The sequence below is a fragment of the Leguminivora glycinivorella genome, chromosome 22 (assembly GCF_023078275.1).
Source record: "Leguminivora glycinivorella isolate SPB_JAAS2020 chromosome 22, LegGlyc_1.1, whole genome shotgun sequence".
NCBI lineage: Eukaryota > Metazoa > Arthropoda > Insecta > Lepidoptera > Tortricidae > Leguminivora > Leguminivora glycinivorella.
Window position 1 is genome coordinate 8859966 of NC_062992.1, and position 16699 is coordinate 8876664.

The 16699-nt window shown below is 40.8% G+C and overlaps 1 protein-coding gene across 1 annotated transcript in view; it reads right to left on the reverse strand.

Annotated features, from left to right (window-relative positions):
• Window positions 1–16699, reverse strand: part of LOC125238048 (ornithine decarboxylase 1-like) — a 42458-nt gene that overhangs the window by 14725 nt on the left and 11034 nt on the right. Inside the window, 3 exon segments of the mRNA XM_048145336.1 lie at window positions 556–746; window positions 1536–1674; window positions 2474–2628. Coding sequence (XP_048001293.1) covers window positions 556–742 — 187 coding nt within the window. The 5' untranslated portion in view covers window positions 743–746; window positions 1536–1674; window positions 2474–2628.

Here is a 16699-nt window from a genome sequence, read left to right on the forward strand (position 1 = left end):
CCCCATATTACAGAAGACACAGCCATAAAAAAATAGGTACTGTTCTGTAGGTATGTAGTCCTCACGCTAAGTAAAAATGTCTTCTCAGTTTGTAACAACTTCAAAATCACTAAACTTCCCCCCCCCCTCCACTCACCGTAGAATAGAGTTGTGCCTGCTCGTTCACTGAAAATATCTCTCCCAACTAGTACGATCTCCGAAGTGTACTAGTTCGTTCTTTTAGGGCATTTAGTACAGTAGTACACCGAGATAGCGAGAAACAAATTCGGTCCGAGTCAGTCGGTTATATTTCGGTTGCGGTCGGATCACACGGATCGCTTTGCTGTCATTGTCACTTCTCGGCTCTTCGCTCCCATTCTGTTGCGCGTGTGTGTGTACTAAATGTACTAGAGAGCAGAATCATTTGGGAGTAGTTCGGTCTAGTAGTCTAGTACAGTACAGGGAACCGAGTCTTTTGTACTATTAGTACATGTACTACACAAGCGGCGGTACCGCTCAGCCACTTCGCCCAGGTCCATGATGTAGAAGGGGTCACCCTGCCCCTCCTCCACTCACCATAGAACGGCTCCACGCGCGGCATCAGCTCCCTCCAGCGGCGGTACCGCTCAGCCACTTCGCCCAGGTCCATGATGTAGAAGGGGTCCTCCTGGGCTCCGCTCTCGACGATCTCGCGCGCCGCGCCTTCCACGCTCCACTCCCCCTCCATAACGCGGATGCGAGGTTCCTCCTCAATCACCCTCATCTTCCTGGAATGATACAATACAATAGTACATTACGATCAAAGAGGATCGACTTTCTAGAGATTTACTGTGCCACAGTGCATACACTGGGGTCTCTCGACACGGGCTTAAAACTTTGAACCTCAGTTTTGACAACTTGGCCCATATTCTTAGCTTGATATGTGTTAAAATGTCAAATGTCATTGTTAGCGCCATCTAGCCGAGAGTCCCCCAAAGGTGTATCGCCATCTAGCCCACTGTACCTTTTTCTCTATGGTTCCGAGGTACGTTTTTTTTCTTAGACTTTATCTGTCTATACGCAGTTACATGTGTCTTTGATTACGATAAAAATAAAAGTGCGTAAAAAAGGAAGTTCGAAACGAGTGATAAAAACACAACCGAAGGGAGTGTTCTAAATCGACACGAGTTACGAATTTTCTTTTTGCACTCTATCTTACTAAAAGTAAAAATACTCTTTTCAGTAAAGATTGTGTTTTTTTACGCATCATCTCGTCTGATGTCCAGATCCTTAAGTCGACGGGATTCAAAATAGGCAACTTGACTGTAGTTAAAATAAAATATTTTATCCATGTACGAAATAAAGCATCAGATAATTATAAGAAAAACATGGATAGAAGTTATTTTTAAATCCAATTTGTATTTAATAAATCAGGTAGAAATATATAAAGTAACTGAGTTGACTGTGACGTCACTCAATTCGATTTCATATAAATTCCATATGACAATTCTTAAAAAGAAGCTGATTTGACTAGGAGGCAAATAGCCTATTGGTAATTTGTTTGTTTGTTTACTTACCCAGTAATCGTTGCACGTAAAGTTAGAGCAGTCCTGTAGAGTGCCGGTTCGTGTCAGGCCTCAGCCGGGGGCCACAGCGGGGCGGTGTCAGGGCCCGGGGGGCGGTGGGGGCCCGCAAGCGCTAGTCCACAAGTGTCAGCTGCAACAATGAGATTGTTAGTATCGTTAGGCCTCAATTGAAGCCATTAAACAACTCAAAAGAGTCACGGGGCCGGAAAAGAGTCACGTGATCTCCAGGCTGTCTCATAACTTGTATGGAAATTGATACGTTCCGTTCTAGAATGAGTCATCTTTCAGTAAGGTCAAGCGGTTGGTGCATTTTCGATCAATAAGATAAGAGTATAACGGAGAGCTATATTCGACAGTAGACTCATGTTGGTAGCAGTAACTGTTCTCCATACACCCATAAATACTGCAGCACAGCAAGCAGCGCGGCCTTGGCTGACTTATCCGAGAAAATCAGAATCCGCTTGTCTGTGTTGCGTGCGTGTGGTGACCTTGTGTGCATACGGGCGCGGCGTACGTTTGTTCGAAGAGTTTATACTGGAGGGTGTCAGCGCGGCGTGCGGCGCAGCCACGGCGGGTCGACGTTGAGCGGTCTAGCTACACCGCTCGGTACAACACTCACGGATGCGGCGCGGGGTGTCAGCGCGGCGTGCGGCGCAGCCACGGCGGGTCGACGTTGAGCGGTCTAGCTACACCGCTCCTGCGGCTACACCGCTCGGTACAACACTCACGGATGCGGCGCGGGGTGTCAGCGCGGCGTGCGGCGCAGCCAGGGCGGGTCGACGTTGAGCGGTCTAGCTACACCGCTCGGTACAACACTCACGGATGCGGCGCGGGGTGTCAGCGCGGCGTGCGGCGCAGCCACGGCGGGTCGACGTTGAGCGGTCTAGCTACACCGCTCCTGCGGCTACACCGCTCGGTACAACACTCACGGATGCGGCGCGGGGTGTCAGCGCGGCGTGCGGCGCAGCCAGGGCGGGTCGACGTTGAGCGCGCGGCGCCAGCAGCGCGGCGCGGGGCGCGGGCGCGCGGCGTGCGGGATCGAGTGCCCGGCACTGGCAGACGCGCCGGTCTCACCCGGTGCTCCCTGAAACAACGACAATATACTCCATTAGGTACGACTAACATGTTACAATAAGCGAGACGACAAAAAAAAAAACTAATTAGTCCGTCAGTTAGATTAACAAAGAATTTTAGACACGTATTTTTTATTTTTCCTCGTAAACGAAAAATGACGACGGTACGGTGCGTTGAAGTTTCACGTGGCGTCACGCCTAGGTACTATCAGCTGCAAAAGTGGATGGCGAATTTATCAATGAATTCATTCATAATTTCTCCATGCACTTTTGCAGCTGATAGTACAATTTTTACTTAGAAGTGACGTCACAAGCCCCCTCTACGGAACTTTGATGCTCTATATCTTTGTATTTTTTCAGTAATTAGAAAAAGAGAAAAGTATGGGTTCAGTATTTTTGGACGCTCTAACTGACGGACGAAACAGAATGCCATTTTTTTATGTAGTCGTCATCCCTATTGACGAAAGGTTATGACAGATAGCGCCACCTTAAGACGGCGTTTGCACAGATAAAGAATAAGCCTGCTTTATCTGTAGGTTTTTGTATAATAGCCATAACACATTACCGGACCATGCCAATGTCATTTCATACCGTGAGAGCGAGAAGATATTTTTCTCCCTCTCACATAATAATTATGAAGTAACGGATGTGTGGAACTATTACACCTAGTGATAGGTAGTGAATGACAGTGATATACCTAAGCATTTGCACAGGTGCCGCCTGGCGAGATAAAATGTCAGTGTACTTCCTCACTAAAATATTTCATTTGACGACCGGCCTTGTCCAATGGGCAGAGCCTATGAAGATGGTCTCTCCGGTAAGGTAGGTATTTGCGTGACGAATACAGACATTTTTAACAGGATCATGGATGTGTTCTATGTCAATTTCCTACCAATTAAGTTCTTTAAATGGCAGGGTGACGGGTGACAGTTAAAAAAATTCTCAATGTGTCCCAAAGTTGCTCTAACGTCTATTCATCTATTGTAGAAATCACGCACAATTTTTAGACTGAAGCGCTAAAATTGTAGGGCGCCGAAGACATTTTTATATAGAATAATTCAAAACTGTCACTAGGAGCTACTACGAAACAGTAAAAATATCTCTAGGTACTATTAGTTCTTTATGAGACTATAATTGTTTATTTTGCACTTTATTCAATTGTAACAAGCCCCACTTTTAAAATTCTTGGTCTACAAAATTGGCAATCGACACTCGTAATATTACAGCGTATTTCTGGCCTTGAGTGATATGATAACGATTTGGCACCGAGTGCCCGGCAACTGTTATCACATGTTATGTAATAGTCACTTATGCGTCACATCTATATATTCTCTCACTGTCCAAAAATTATTACATCATGTAGAGCTTCTAACTCTACACCGGTACTCGCCACAAACTTTAGATTTTTCTAGATTCTAGAACTCTAAACCTTGATCAAAAAAAATATGACCGCGTTGTCGCTTTATTAGGAATTACCTGTTAGTGTCCTTATCACAGATGTCATATATACCATAGATCAAGCAAACGTATCTACTTAGCGTGTCAAATGAACTCAGTGAAATCCACTGAGTTGTCCGTCTTTACTCGCAGCTTGCAGCTTTCGGGCGTCAATTTTTGTAAGTTGAAGTCAACCAAAACATAAAAAATGCCTCGTTACGTGATATTCAATTGCAACAACACAAAAATTATGAACAATCAAGAGCCTGAGACATATTTAAAATTACAGGCAAGAATCAACTTCAGTACAAAATTTGACACGCTCGGCCCCTATACAAATATATGAATTTGTTTCTTCTATCTAAATTAAGTTCTGTGGTCCTTATGCTTAAGCGTAAAGGAGTACCTAATGTTTAGTTCTAGTATGTAGCCGTTTGAGGACGGTATTCGCATTCTCTCTCCGTATAGTAAATACCATTTTGTGTAGGTAACGTTTCTATAAAGTATAATAACCACAAAATTAAAATTTTGAAAAAACCCCCGACATAGTGATCCGATTTTCATGAACCATGGCTAAGAACACTCCCGACTAATTCAGCTTTCAAACAAAAAAAAATCGGTTCATCCGTTCGGGAGCTACGATGCCACAGACAGATAGACAGACAAACAGACAAACTGACGGACAGACACGTCAAACTTATAACACCCGTCGTTTTTGCGTCGGGAGTTAAAAATTCATGACAGCATCAAAGGTGGTTGGCACTTAGTAAAGTATGTGTTTATGACATAGAGCGTTCAAACGGTTAAACTTTTTTATTGCCCGACGACAGTGAACTTTAATTACACCTAATTAATCTAATTATGATATTGATGAACCCAAGATAGCAACACAGTCAAAACATTGATAAAATTAATAAGCTTAATCAGTTTTGCATGTTATAGATAGAACTGTATGAAATAAATGTTATTGATGAACCACAAAATTAAAATTTTGAAAAAACCCCCGTGGTGGACCGATTTTTATGAAACATGGCTAAGAACGTAATAACACTCCCGACTAACTCTGCATTCAAACAAAATAAAACGTAATCTAAATCGGTTCATCCGTTCGGTAGCTACGATGCCACAGACATACACACACACAGACAGACAGACACGTCAAACGTATAACACCCCGTCGTTTTGGCGTCGGGGGTTAAAAAGTACAGAGTATAATGTACTCCCACTGACCATAAGTGCCTTTATGTGACACAAAACAACGTACAGCTAGTCATAGAAATTATGACAAGTACGTACAAACCAGTATGCTAAGTTCATAACACGCAATCATAAAGTTAATAATTCAATATTCTATCGATAATACATCCTTACTTAATATTATAAATGGGAAAGTGTATGTCTGTTTGTTTGTCCGTCTTTCAAGGCAAAACAGAGCGACGAATTGCCGTGATTTTTAAGTGGAGATAGTTTTTTTTATTTATTTATTTATTTAATTAACATAAGAGGTACAATTATAACAAAAACTTATGTCCCACAAAACGGTTTTCACAGTTTGACTGTGGGATCAGAGTCTCTTCGCTAAGAAAACTAAAATAACATTTAGATAGTATTAATTAAAAACTTAAACAGACTTCTTTTGAATTTGGCTCTATTGGCTTCCGTTCCGTCCTGATATCCGCAGGCAAACAGTTTAATATGTAGGGTAGACGTTTCGTCAAACACCTATCTCCATAGTAGTTGGTTACTCTTGGCACTTCGTATTTGCCTGCAGTTACCGACCTGGTGCCGTGTGTATGTATTACTTACAAGAGATAAACCATGATTATGACTTCCACGGTGACTAAGTGCTAATGTGAATTTATGCTTAAGGCTTACTGGAAGAATCTTACATATCTTAAATAGCTAGTTGAAGGGATGGAGAGTGACATAGGCTACTTTTTGTCTCTTCCTATCCCCCACTTCCCCAAAATGGGGGGTGGAAGTTTATATGGAGCATTCCGCAATTTTCCAATTTAACGCGAGCGAAGCCGTGGGCGAAAGCTAGTAAAGTTAATAATTCAATATTTAATACATAATAAGCAATATTTACCCTTTGCAGCATACAGACTGTAATTTACCATGACTAATTTTACGTGTTTGACTGACTCAGTTTGCGTCATTACATCAAAAATTCAAGCACTAATTGAGGGTAGGTATATATTAGCCACTGCCCCCCACCAAAAGCGAGTAAGGGGGACCCACATCTAGCGTCTCGCGAGCGTCGCGTCGGGCCAACTGTATGGAAAAAGACGCTGCGTCGACGCGTCAGGCTTTGCCCATACAGTTGGCCCGACGCGACGCTCGCGAGACGCTAGATGTGGGGGGGGGGGGGCTAACCTATGAGCAAAGAGGATCGGGTTTTGTCGAAAGTTCCTGTCAAAGTAAAATGTGTAACCACAGGGCATATACTGCCATCTCTCGACACAGACTTAAAACTTTTGAACCTCAATTTTGACAATTCGGCCCATCTTCTTAGCTTGATATGAGTTAATATTGTAGAATATTAATATTGGCGCCATCTAGCTGAGCGTCCCCCAAAGGTGTAACGCCATCTAGGCCACCGTACCTTTTCAGGGTTCCGTAGTCAACTAGGAACCCTTATAGTTTCGCCATGTCTGTCTGTCTGTCCGTCCGTCCGTCCGTCCGTCCGTCCACGGATAATCTCAGTAACCGTTAGCACTAGAAAGCTGAAATTTGGTACCAATATGTATATCAATCACGCCAACAAAGTGCAAAAATAAAAAATGAAAAAAAAATGTTTTATTAGGGTACACCCCCTACATGTAAAGTGGGGGCTGATATTTTTTTCATTCCAACCCCAACGTGTGATATATTGTTGGATAGGTATTTAAAAATGAATAAGGGTTTACTAAGATCGTTTTTTGATAATATTAATATTTTCGGAAATAATCGCTCTTAAAGGAAAAAACAGTGCGTCCTCCCCCCCCTCTAACTTTTGAACCATATGTTTAAAAAATATGACAAAAATCACAAAAGTAGAACTTTATAAAGACTTTCTAGGAAAATTATTTTGAACTTGATAGGTTCAGTAGTTTTTGAGAAAAATACGGAAAACTACGGAACCCTACACTGAGCGTGGCCCGACACGCTCTTGGCCGGTTTTCTCTATGGTTCTGAGGTAGGTTTTTATCTTAGACTTTATTTGTCTATACGGAGTTAATGTCTTTGCTATGAGCTATCGGCGACAAATACGAGCAAAATATAGTCGCTCCCGTGTAAATAAAAGAGATGCGATAGTTATAGTTAGTCACTAAGCTATGAACTATAAAGCCTCCGCCATACATAAAGCGTTTTGATAGCGTAGCGTTAGCGGAGCGCAATGATAGCGGTGCGCCGGTGGAACGCTGGCGTTCCGCTCGCAATCCGCGCTCGTTATTTCCCGCCGGCGTCCGCTGGGCGCAACGCTAGCGTTCGTCCGGCGCACCATGCGCTCCGCTGACGCTCCGCTAACGCTCCGCCTACGCTCTCAAAAATTTACACGGGAGCGACTCCATTGATACATTTTATCAGACAACAGATCAATCAAAACGAAACGTAGATGACGTCACTCGACGTCATGCGATGGAAACTCACGCGCAGCCTTGGCAATGAATAGGCTCCTATGTTATGAAAATACAGTTGTGGGTACTCAGACAACGATATATATAATATATAAATACTTATACATAGAGAACATCCATGACTCAGGAACAAATATCTGTGCTCATCACACAAATAAATGCCCTTACCGGGATTCCAACCCGGGACCGCGGCGTAGCAGGCAGGGTCACTACCGACTGCGCCAGAACGGTCGTCGAATACTATACTGCTATACTACGTTACGTAGTATGTATTATATCCCTAGACTAAGTTTAATCCAGTGATATAATTATATAACTAAACTAGTAACGTATTATAATTATATTCCTAGTAAGATGGTAAGGAATCGCTTTCGTTTAGCTATGTTACGGCATATAATTATATCCCTAGGGTTATAACTATACCTCCGCCGCACCGCCGCACTCCTGCCTACAATCATTTCACTAAACTGGATCCAGTCATATAACTATATGACTAAACTAGTTTAGTATTATAGTTACATTCCTAGTAAGATAGCAATTAATCGCTTTCGTTTAACTATGTTACGACGTATAATTATATTCCTAGGGTTATAACTATATAACGGCTTTATCTATCTTACTGCGACATATATAAATTTTTCAAGTGTCCTCTAAAATTATTATCGAATTTGAACTCATCGATCTATATTTGAGGAAAAATTTATCTTGACACCTGATTTGCCTATCGGAAAAGTGAAGGATACCAAAAATAGATAAATCGAGAGGAACCGTCTAGCTTTTATCGAATGTGCGATAATGTGCGTTTCACGTTTCCTGAAATTGGTCATGTCTCATGTCGCTTGGTATCATCTGATTAGATTTTAACGCCTACGTGTAAAATTACACAGTGTATTATTCTGTCCGTGTATTTGCCAAGAGTGGCACTGAAACCCGAGTAGTTTCATGTACTCTGCCTACCCCTTCATGGGACACAGGCGTGATTGTATGTATGTATGTATTATTCTTAACTCACTAAGTACCAGATCCAAATTCGCGGAAAAGTTTTTTTACAAGACATTAACCCGATTTTAGATTAATGAAGATTGGCGTTTACAGATTTAAAATTAAAAAAAAAACATACAAGGTGGGAGAAATCGGCCATTTTTGACAAACTTTTTTTTATGCTTGTCGATCCCAAATTCCATCGCTATCCAGATTTAAAAAAAAACTTGTATGGGACCAAAAAAAATACTTCTAGAAAAGCGATTAATCGAGGAACGATTACCCCTAGCATTTGTATGAAAATAAAATTTATATTTGCATTTTCATGCCAGGATAAGCTAAGTGAATCTGCCCCCAGCGAGTTTTGGCTTTTTTTTATTGATTTGTCTATGTATTAGTATCGAGTATGCCAAATTTCAGCTCCCAAAACTTTACAGTGTAGTAATTTAAAAAAAAACGAAATATGATCTTTCTTCGATATTTTTTTTTCTGGGCAGCCGATTTTGACGTGCTTCAAATCAATAAAAAAAATATATAAAACAAAAAAAAACACGGCGTATAGCATCAGTTCTAATGTAAGCTAGTTATTAATTCCATTAATGCCCCAAATTTTATCCAATTACCTAAGTCAATAATAAATATTTTACCAGAATTTGTGTCACACACAGAGAATTCTACTGCTTTGCGAAAAAACCTTACGTTTATTGTTCAGTAATTACAGTTGAACAAATAAATTGAAACAATATGCTGCATATTGTACAGTTAAAGTAATAACGATTTATCATATGTTGTTAAACTTGTACGTCAATTGTCAATTCATAGCTATTAATCAGATTTTATAGTTTTGAAAATTTGAACCCCCGACGAAAAAACGACGGGGTGTTATAAGTTTGACGTGTCTGTCTGTCTGGGGAATCGTAGCTCCCGAACGGATGAACCGATTTAAATTTAGTTTTTTTGTTTGAAAGCTGAATTAGTCGGGAGTGTTCCCCGTGTGAGCCATGTTTCATGAAAATCGGTCCATTATGTCGGGGGATGTTGTCAAAATTTTAATTTTGTGGTTAGGTTATTGTTTGGTAATGCTAATGATTGAATGAATAACTTGAGTTAGTAAGTACATAATCATAGTTTTATAAAGGACCTGGTATGAGTATATTTGGGAGTATAGGAGTTACCTATATACTAACGATACCTCTCGATATTTTCTTGGAAGTTTTTCACATATTATATTGAGAAATTCTAGATTTAAAAAATACCTATTAATTATGATACGGTAAAAGAGGATAAAATGTGAGCAATGTATAAATCTACATACCTTTAAGAGCGGAATTCTCAAAGTTTTTATATCCCTGTAAGCAACAACCTAAGGTTGCTGCTAAATGAACATTAAACGGGGAAAACGTTGGCTGGAACAGCGTGAAGCACGGTCGAAAAAAACCGTTAAATTCGAAATTCAAAATTTAAACGGTCCGAAGCGCGGCTAGCGGCAAACTGGTGATAATAATGTGAGGACAAGTATTTATACGTGGTGTTATCAGATTTGTTGGCTCTCGTGTTATCAGTAAGATGCGTAATTTAAAGTCTCATGTGTCAGTGTGTGTGTGTGTGAAGGGGGCAAGACTCGTACGAACCGCTTTGGCGTGACGTCACGAGTGCTAGTACTGCTAGTAGGTTTAGTTGATAAAACGTGACCGTTCGATTGGCAGCATGATGAACTTTGCTTAATTGATTGTTTATTGTTCGATTGTGAGCTGATGTTTATACAAATAATTATTTATAATGTCAAATGCATTTAAGGGCCGACACAGACAGATTCCAATTTGCAAACCAACAGCACGCGAAACGCAACGTCGGAAGTTGAGTTGGAGTTGATCTGTACCGGTCCTAAACCCATCTTGTATCATATTCGTGACAGAAGTAGAGATTAAAGGAGGCAGTATCATCCGAAGATTCATGCATTCGTTTACCATATTCCCATCGTTTGTGGTCAGTATGTTTTTTCTCCATGCCTCTGTCGTTTATCAACTCATCATTCACCTGCTTATGTCTCATTATCTCTTAATATGTAGGCGACCGAGCTTCGCTCGGTTCTATTTTATTATATCACGTCTTTAGATAAAAAAAAAACTCTTATAAATACAAAAAAAAAACAAAAACTTTGTTTCTGGCCGGGATTCGAAACCCTGATACCTGCGATGTGCTTGCGAACATTAGACCGACCTCTTACGAGTTACGACTGAGCTACGCCCAGCCGATACGCGGTCGGCGAAATTAACGGCCATACTTTGCGTTTACTAACGCGAAAGGAAAATGCATGAAAACTCGAAAATTCGCGTTCTCCGGGATGTAAGGCTAAGCTAGATCGATTTTTCACCCGCGAAAACCCCCACATAACAAATTTCAGCGAAATCGTTATAGCGGTTTCCGAGATCGTCGGAATCGTGTAATATATATTCATATATATATGTTACTAAACATGTGTGTGTGTGTTGTTATGTTGCTATACGTGTTGTCTTTAGATAAAAAAAAACTCTTATAAATACAAAAATAAATAAACATACAAGAATTGCTCGTTTAAAGGTATAAGTTAATCCATCCACCTTTTCCTTACCACCCCTTCTTCTGATACCTATATATAACTAACTAAATATAACCATAGCTGGGCACCGTTAATCAAATAGTTAACTTCGATAATCGTTAATCCGTTACTTAAAAAGTTAACTTCGTTAATCGTTAAAGCGATACATTTCGGTAGATTTAACGGAAGTTAAAGTTAATCGATAATCCGTTAACACGTCATAAAAATGGGACTCCACTGTAGGTATTATGTATTTCTATTTACTAAGTATCCACCAAAAACCATTAAAACCTGTGACGCCAATCGGTAAAAAACCGAAATGTAATAATTACGGTCTCTTCGGGCTTTTACCGCCGTTGGTTGGCTAAATCCAAGGTTTTATTTCGGATTGGTAATTAAGTATTGGGTCATTCATCCGGTCGTGATCGTGGTGCGTCGGTTCTTCAGATTGAGATTTGAGATGACAACTCGACTCGATGCTGTGGGCCACAATAACTTGGTAGAGTAATCTAAGGCCCGCACCGGACTCTAACTCGATGCGTCGGTTGCGCGATTTGTCTGTCATGCCTGATGATTGCACTCTATTCCCAGGTTAGTGATCGATCTAGCACACCTAATAAGATTTAGAAGATCTCGAATAAGTGATCCAAAATCACCAATTGGTCTTTAAAATGTTTATAACCGACGGATCTGCTTTTACCGATAAAAGCTAGGTTTTGCCGTACTATTACGGGCTTTTACAGTAGCAGTAAGAACGTGGTTTTCGCGGCGCAGCGAGCCGCTTGGAGTGCTGGATTAACGATTAACGGACTCGATGAAATTTAACGGAAGTTAACGAATCCGTTAACATTTTTTAAAGTTAACTTAAAAGTTAATCCGTTAATCGAAATGTTAACTTCGTTAATTAACGATTAACGGATTAACGAGTTAATGCCCAGCTATGAATATAACTTTTGTTCCTCTGCATCACATGTCTGTACTACGTTAGTCTATCTGATTTTATTTTTATAGGCGTCCTTTTCCTCATTTTACACTTCAGACATTATTTCATGGTCGTTTCTTTTTTTTTTTTTAAACAGGAGCCTTGGCAGATTTTCCATTGTTTGCGAGGTCTACATTTCAGAGTCATTAAATAATAATAAACAAGAAATCACTTATCATTATGTAAACAGGATAAAACACAACTCACGAGTATTCTTCAGTAAATAAGCAAAGTCGCAGTATTCTTGGAATGGCTGACGCAACTTTAATAAGCTCGTTAGAAATGTTATCTGTAATCACGCTTCTTATATTTATTACGGTTACTGCCAGGTATGTAAACTATTGAGATCTATCTGTCTTACGCATATCAAGTTAAGCGCATACGAGTTCTATATCATACAGCTCAGTACTAAAGCGGTATGCGAAAATCTTTGCTCCGACTCTTTGTGCAAAATCGCTCGACAATTCGTGCTTTCAGCCGAAAATGCGGCGCGCCGCAGGGTTAGCCACATAAGTAGCACTGTAGGTACTGATTTCCGAGCTCATATAACCCGGAAACCATCAAATGAAGCGTGAACAGGCATCTTCTGGGCGAGCTCACTCCATCGTACGCAACGTCTTTGCTTTTGGCTAGTCTGAGGCTAAGAGTAAGCGCATTTATAATTAAAAAAATTGTAGGACTGACCACAAGAATTGTGCCGTCATCGCCGCAAGCTAATTCTTCGCTTTGAACACGCAAAACACACACATCCAGGCAACTTTGCACATAAACGGGCAACGGCAGTGTGCGCCATGGCATTCAGTCAGCAATCTGTATTCTATCCCTTAGATACTTTACAATTATCAAGCATCGCGTGCCATAAAACTACAAGAAGAAAGTTCTACCATCAAACAAAGACTTTCCTTCATTCACAATCAATTTCATCAGCTTTCATCTTATCACCAATTTAACCTGACCCCTTGTTGATCAAAGACTAGCCAAGTCCTACTGAGATGGTATAGGTATATTCGAGATGATGGGGCTCACAATTCACACATTGAATCTGTCACGGACAACGGCAAACGCAGAGATCTAAATATGACGGAGTCTTTAATACATACATAAACTCAAACCTGTATTTCCAAAAGGGGCAGAGCACATTAAACTGCTCAAGTTTCAGAGCGACTCTAAGCATCTTCTCTTAGTCTTTAATGTTTTAGGCTGGTTTTAAGTGTCACGCGGACCGACCGCGCGGAGCAATCCGCTCCGGACTAATATGTATTAAGTTCAGTGAGCGTTTTAGAGAAAAGCGGACAGGACCGCGCGGACGGCAACATCTACTTCATACAAATCACACGCGACACTAAAAGCCATACGTTATACTGGCCCGTCTCCAATGGTCACAACTCGTATCGTGAATATCTATGTTTACTTGGTCCTCGACGGACTAATTCCGTATCGCGCCCCCCAGTCAAGTAAACAGATAAGGGGGGCAGAGAGCGAGGAGTATTGATTTGCGATGGGAGGAAATTGCCAAGGTGAAGTAGCAGTCTAAACAATTTACTAGGAGCCAAAGGGTCTTAGCCAGGGGTCACAAGTGGCAGGCGGCGGTTCAGAAGCCGACCTATAAATACCTAATTCGGACCACTTTTGATGGTAATTTTATTGTACCCGACTTCTGAAGAAAGTAATTGGTGACCCTGCTATCTATGAAGTAACTATTCACCGAGAGTGTCAATCTGGTCTGAATTTCTCAGAACTTTCACATTGACATATCTACACAGTGGGTCTTCCTTTCAGCTTGGTCTAAAATGTTTTCTGCAAGACTGAAATTATCAAAAGTTTCGAACTAGTGAGCCAATTTCAGTTTGATTGAAGTGTCCCACTGTGTCCCACTCATATCTAAGAATAATAGAGAGAAGTGTTTAGTTGTAGGCGTTGTAGCGAAAGTAGTTGCCACTTTGATTATGCTAGGTCCAAAACATGAATCTAGTCTAGCCGGTCTGCCATTATTTTCTAGGCACAAGATATAACCAAGGGTTGAAAAACATTATGCATATATTTATTTATTTTTATGTCCCGATATTGACATTAGGCTTGTGTCGTTCACGAACTATGAACTGTTAGGAATAAAATCCCATCAATGACCGAAATGAACTGAATCTTTCCGTACCACTGAGAATCGGTCTTTGCTCATTTAGTTCAGTATAGGATCGGCGAGCGCGAGCGGTTTGGATCGAGAACGAATGTGTGACTGCGCCGACCGAGAGCGAGAGCTACTTAGCAGAGCAACAAAAAAAGTCAAGTTTTCATATTAAACTTCGGTTACTTACAACCTTTCGGCCCGAAATGTGTGGACTATTCGTATAATTTTGACACTATTCGGTCCCATTCGTTCTGATCTTTCCGACCGCAGTGATCGCTGGTCTGGCTGAACTAAATAAGCAAAAGACCTAAAAGAGCGAACTAGTTCATGGGAGCGATTGAACGAGATCGGAGCGCTCCGATCAACGAACGAAACGGCACAAGCCTAATTGACATACTTTGTAAACATTACATCACTCATTATCAATGTGGACTCGACATATGTATTGAGCGTGACATTTTTCGTCAATATGCTCATTTATCGGGCATTAATTAGGTTGATATATATTGTATACGTTTAATTTATCTATGTGTATAAGGCCGATATTTGCTCTTCAAAGGGCATTAAAAGTGTGCCAATAACCAAAGTCAAATGTCAGTGGTAAACGGTTAAAAACTTAGTAAAACGCGATAAGTCCCGATTGCAATTTTATAAGCAAGTCATTCTAGATAGTCTTTAGTGTTGTGCTCCTGTCGGTGACTAAGGTTGCCAGAACTCAACAAAGGTGCGGAGTGCAAAGGTCGGCGACACCCATGATACACCTACTTATAAATAAATAAATATATGAGATACTGGCTTGCCGCGCCATATGCTTGTCCTAGTGTAAAGAAACCATTGGAGCTTTTTTCTTTTGGAATTTAGCAGAATTGCAACTTTGGTAGGAATTCCAACTTTTTTTATGGCAACCCTACTCCCATGGATAACCATGGACTACCATTACTAACCGGTTATATTCAGTTCCATCCAGCTGTTACCAACCAAAACAAGAAAACATTATCAAAACGCGTGCCAACTATCGCTATGCAAACATAATATCCGAGACTAATATAATAACTATTCTTCGGGGTTTATTGCCATAATCTGAGATGTCAATATGGAGATTGCAGACATGTGATTTAATCATAATCGTGGAAATTCTAGATAAGCAATTAAGCAGGTAACATTATAATCTTAATAGTAATTTTGTTGCTAAGTCGGTGTTTAGTGGATTTGAAGAAAATTTCGACTTGATTAGACGTGGACTGTGGGATATGGGTTCAATTGCGACGTAGCCTAGGAGAGGATAGTTCCGTTTCTGCAATATAACGATTTCGTTTTACTACCGCGTCCATTTCGATCCCTAACGGCCCAGCTATGACATTGGTCTAAGCGCGACAGCGGTGAGCGGCAGTTATACGTGCGAATGAAAAGTTCCATCGCTGTGTCTCGCTCCAATGTATGGCCGACGCTCACCGCTGCCGCGCTTAGACCAATGTCGTGGCTGAGCCGTAATATCTTAAAGTGGCACGCTCACGCTGCCTAACCTTTTTGAGAATACAAGCGTTAGTTCATATATGTACAATATGTATTCAAAATGAAGATGGTTCATACAAGATGTTAATTAGTCACTAGAATAGTACATTAGAAAGGAATTATTCCTACGATTTGACCTTGACTTGAACCACTCTTAAACTTAGACCGTGGGTCAGGCGTAAATATGGGTGATCATCGCTTCCCTGAACCTTCGTGAAAGCCAGCTACCATTTTGTTGGGGAGTTCAGGAATAGCAACCACGTAAGAAAAATTGAAAATTCAGTTAGGAGGCCCGTTTAATACTTTGTCAGATGATAATTCAAAATATACGAGTATGATATAAATTGCTTTTAATGGTACAGCGGCGACTGGGGGGAAATTGTAACTGATCCATTTTTTCCACTATGATGTGAGAAAAGGCTCCTTGACACCACCAGGGATCCTAGGGCTGGTTCATTCCTGGGCCAGAGGATTGGCATTGCCATCCAGCGGGGAAATGTGGCCAGCATTATGGGTACTCTTCCGCAGGGATCAGATTTGGGAAATTTTATTTGATAGTTTAGTTTGTAAGGGAAATTTTAGAATGTTAAGGCTGATATGTGTATACTGTGTGTTTATGTTTAATTTAATGTGTAATTAATATTTTTCTGCAAATTTACTGAAATAGTCGAATAATAAACTATGATGTTGAATTCTACATGTATCCACTGAACACGCCTACCATACATAACCGGTGGACACTCTATTTCATATTGCAAACATTGTAAGATATGGAAAAAATGGACCAGTTACATTTGTCCCCCATGTCGAGCTCGAGATTTGTCTCGCTGTACCTTATTCGCATGTC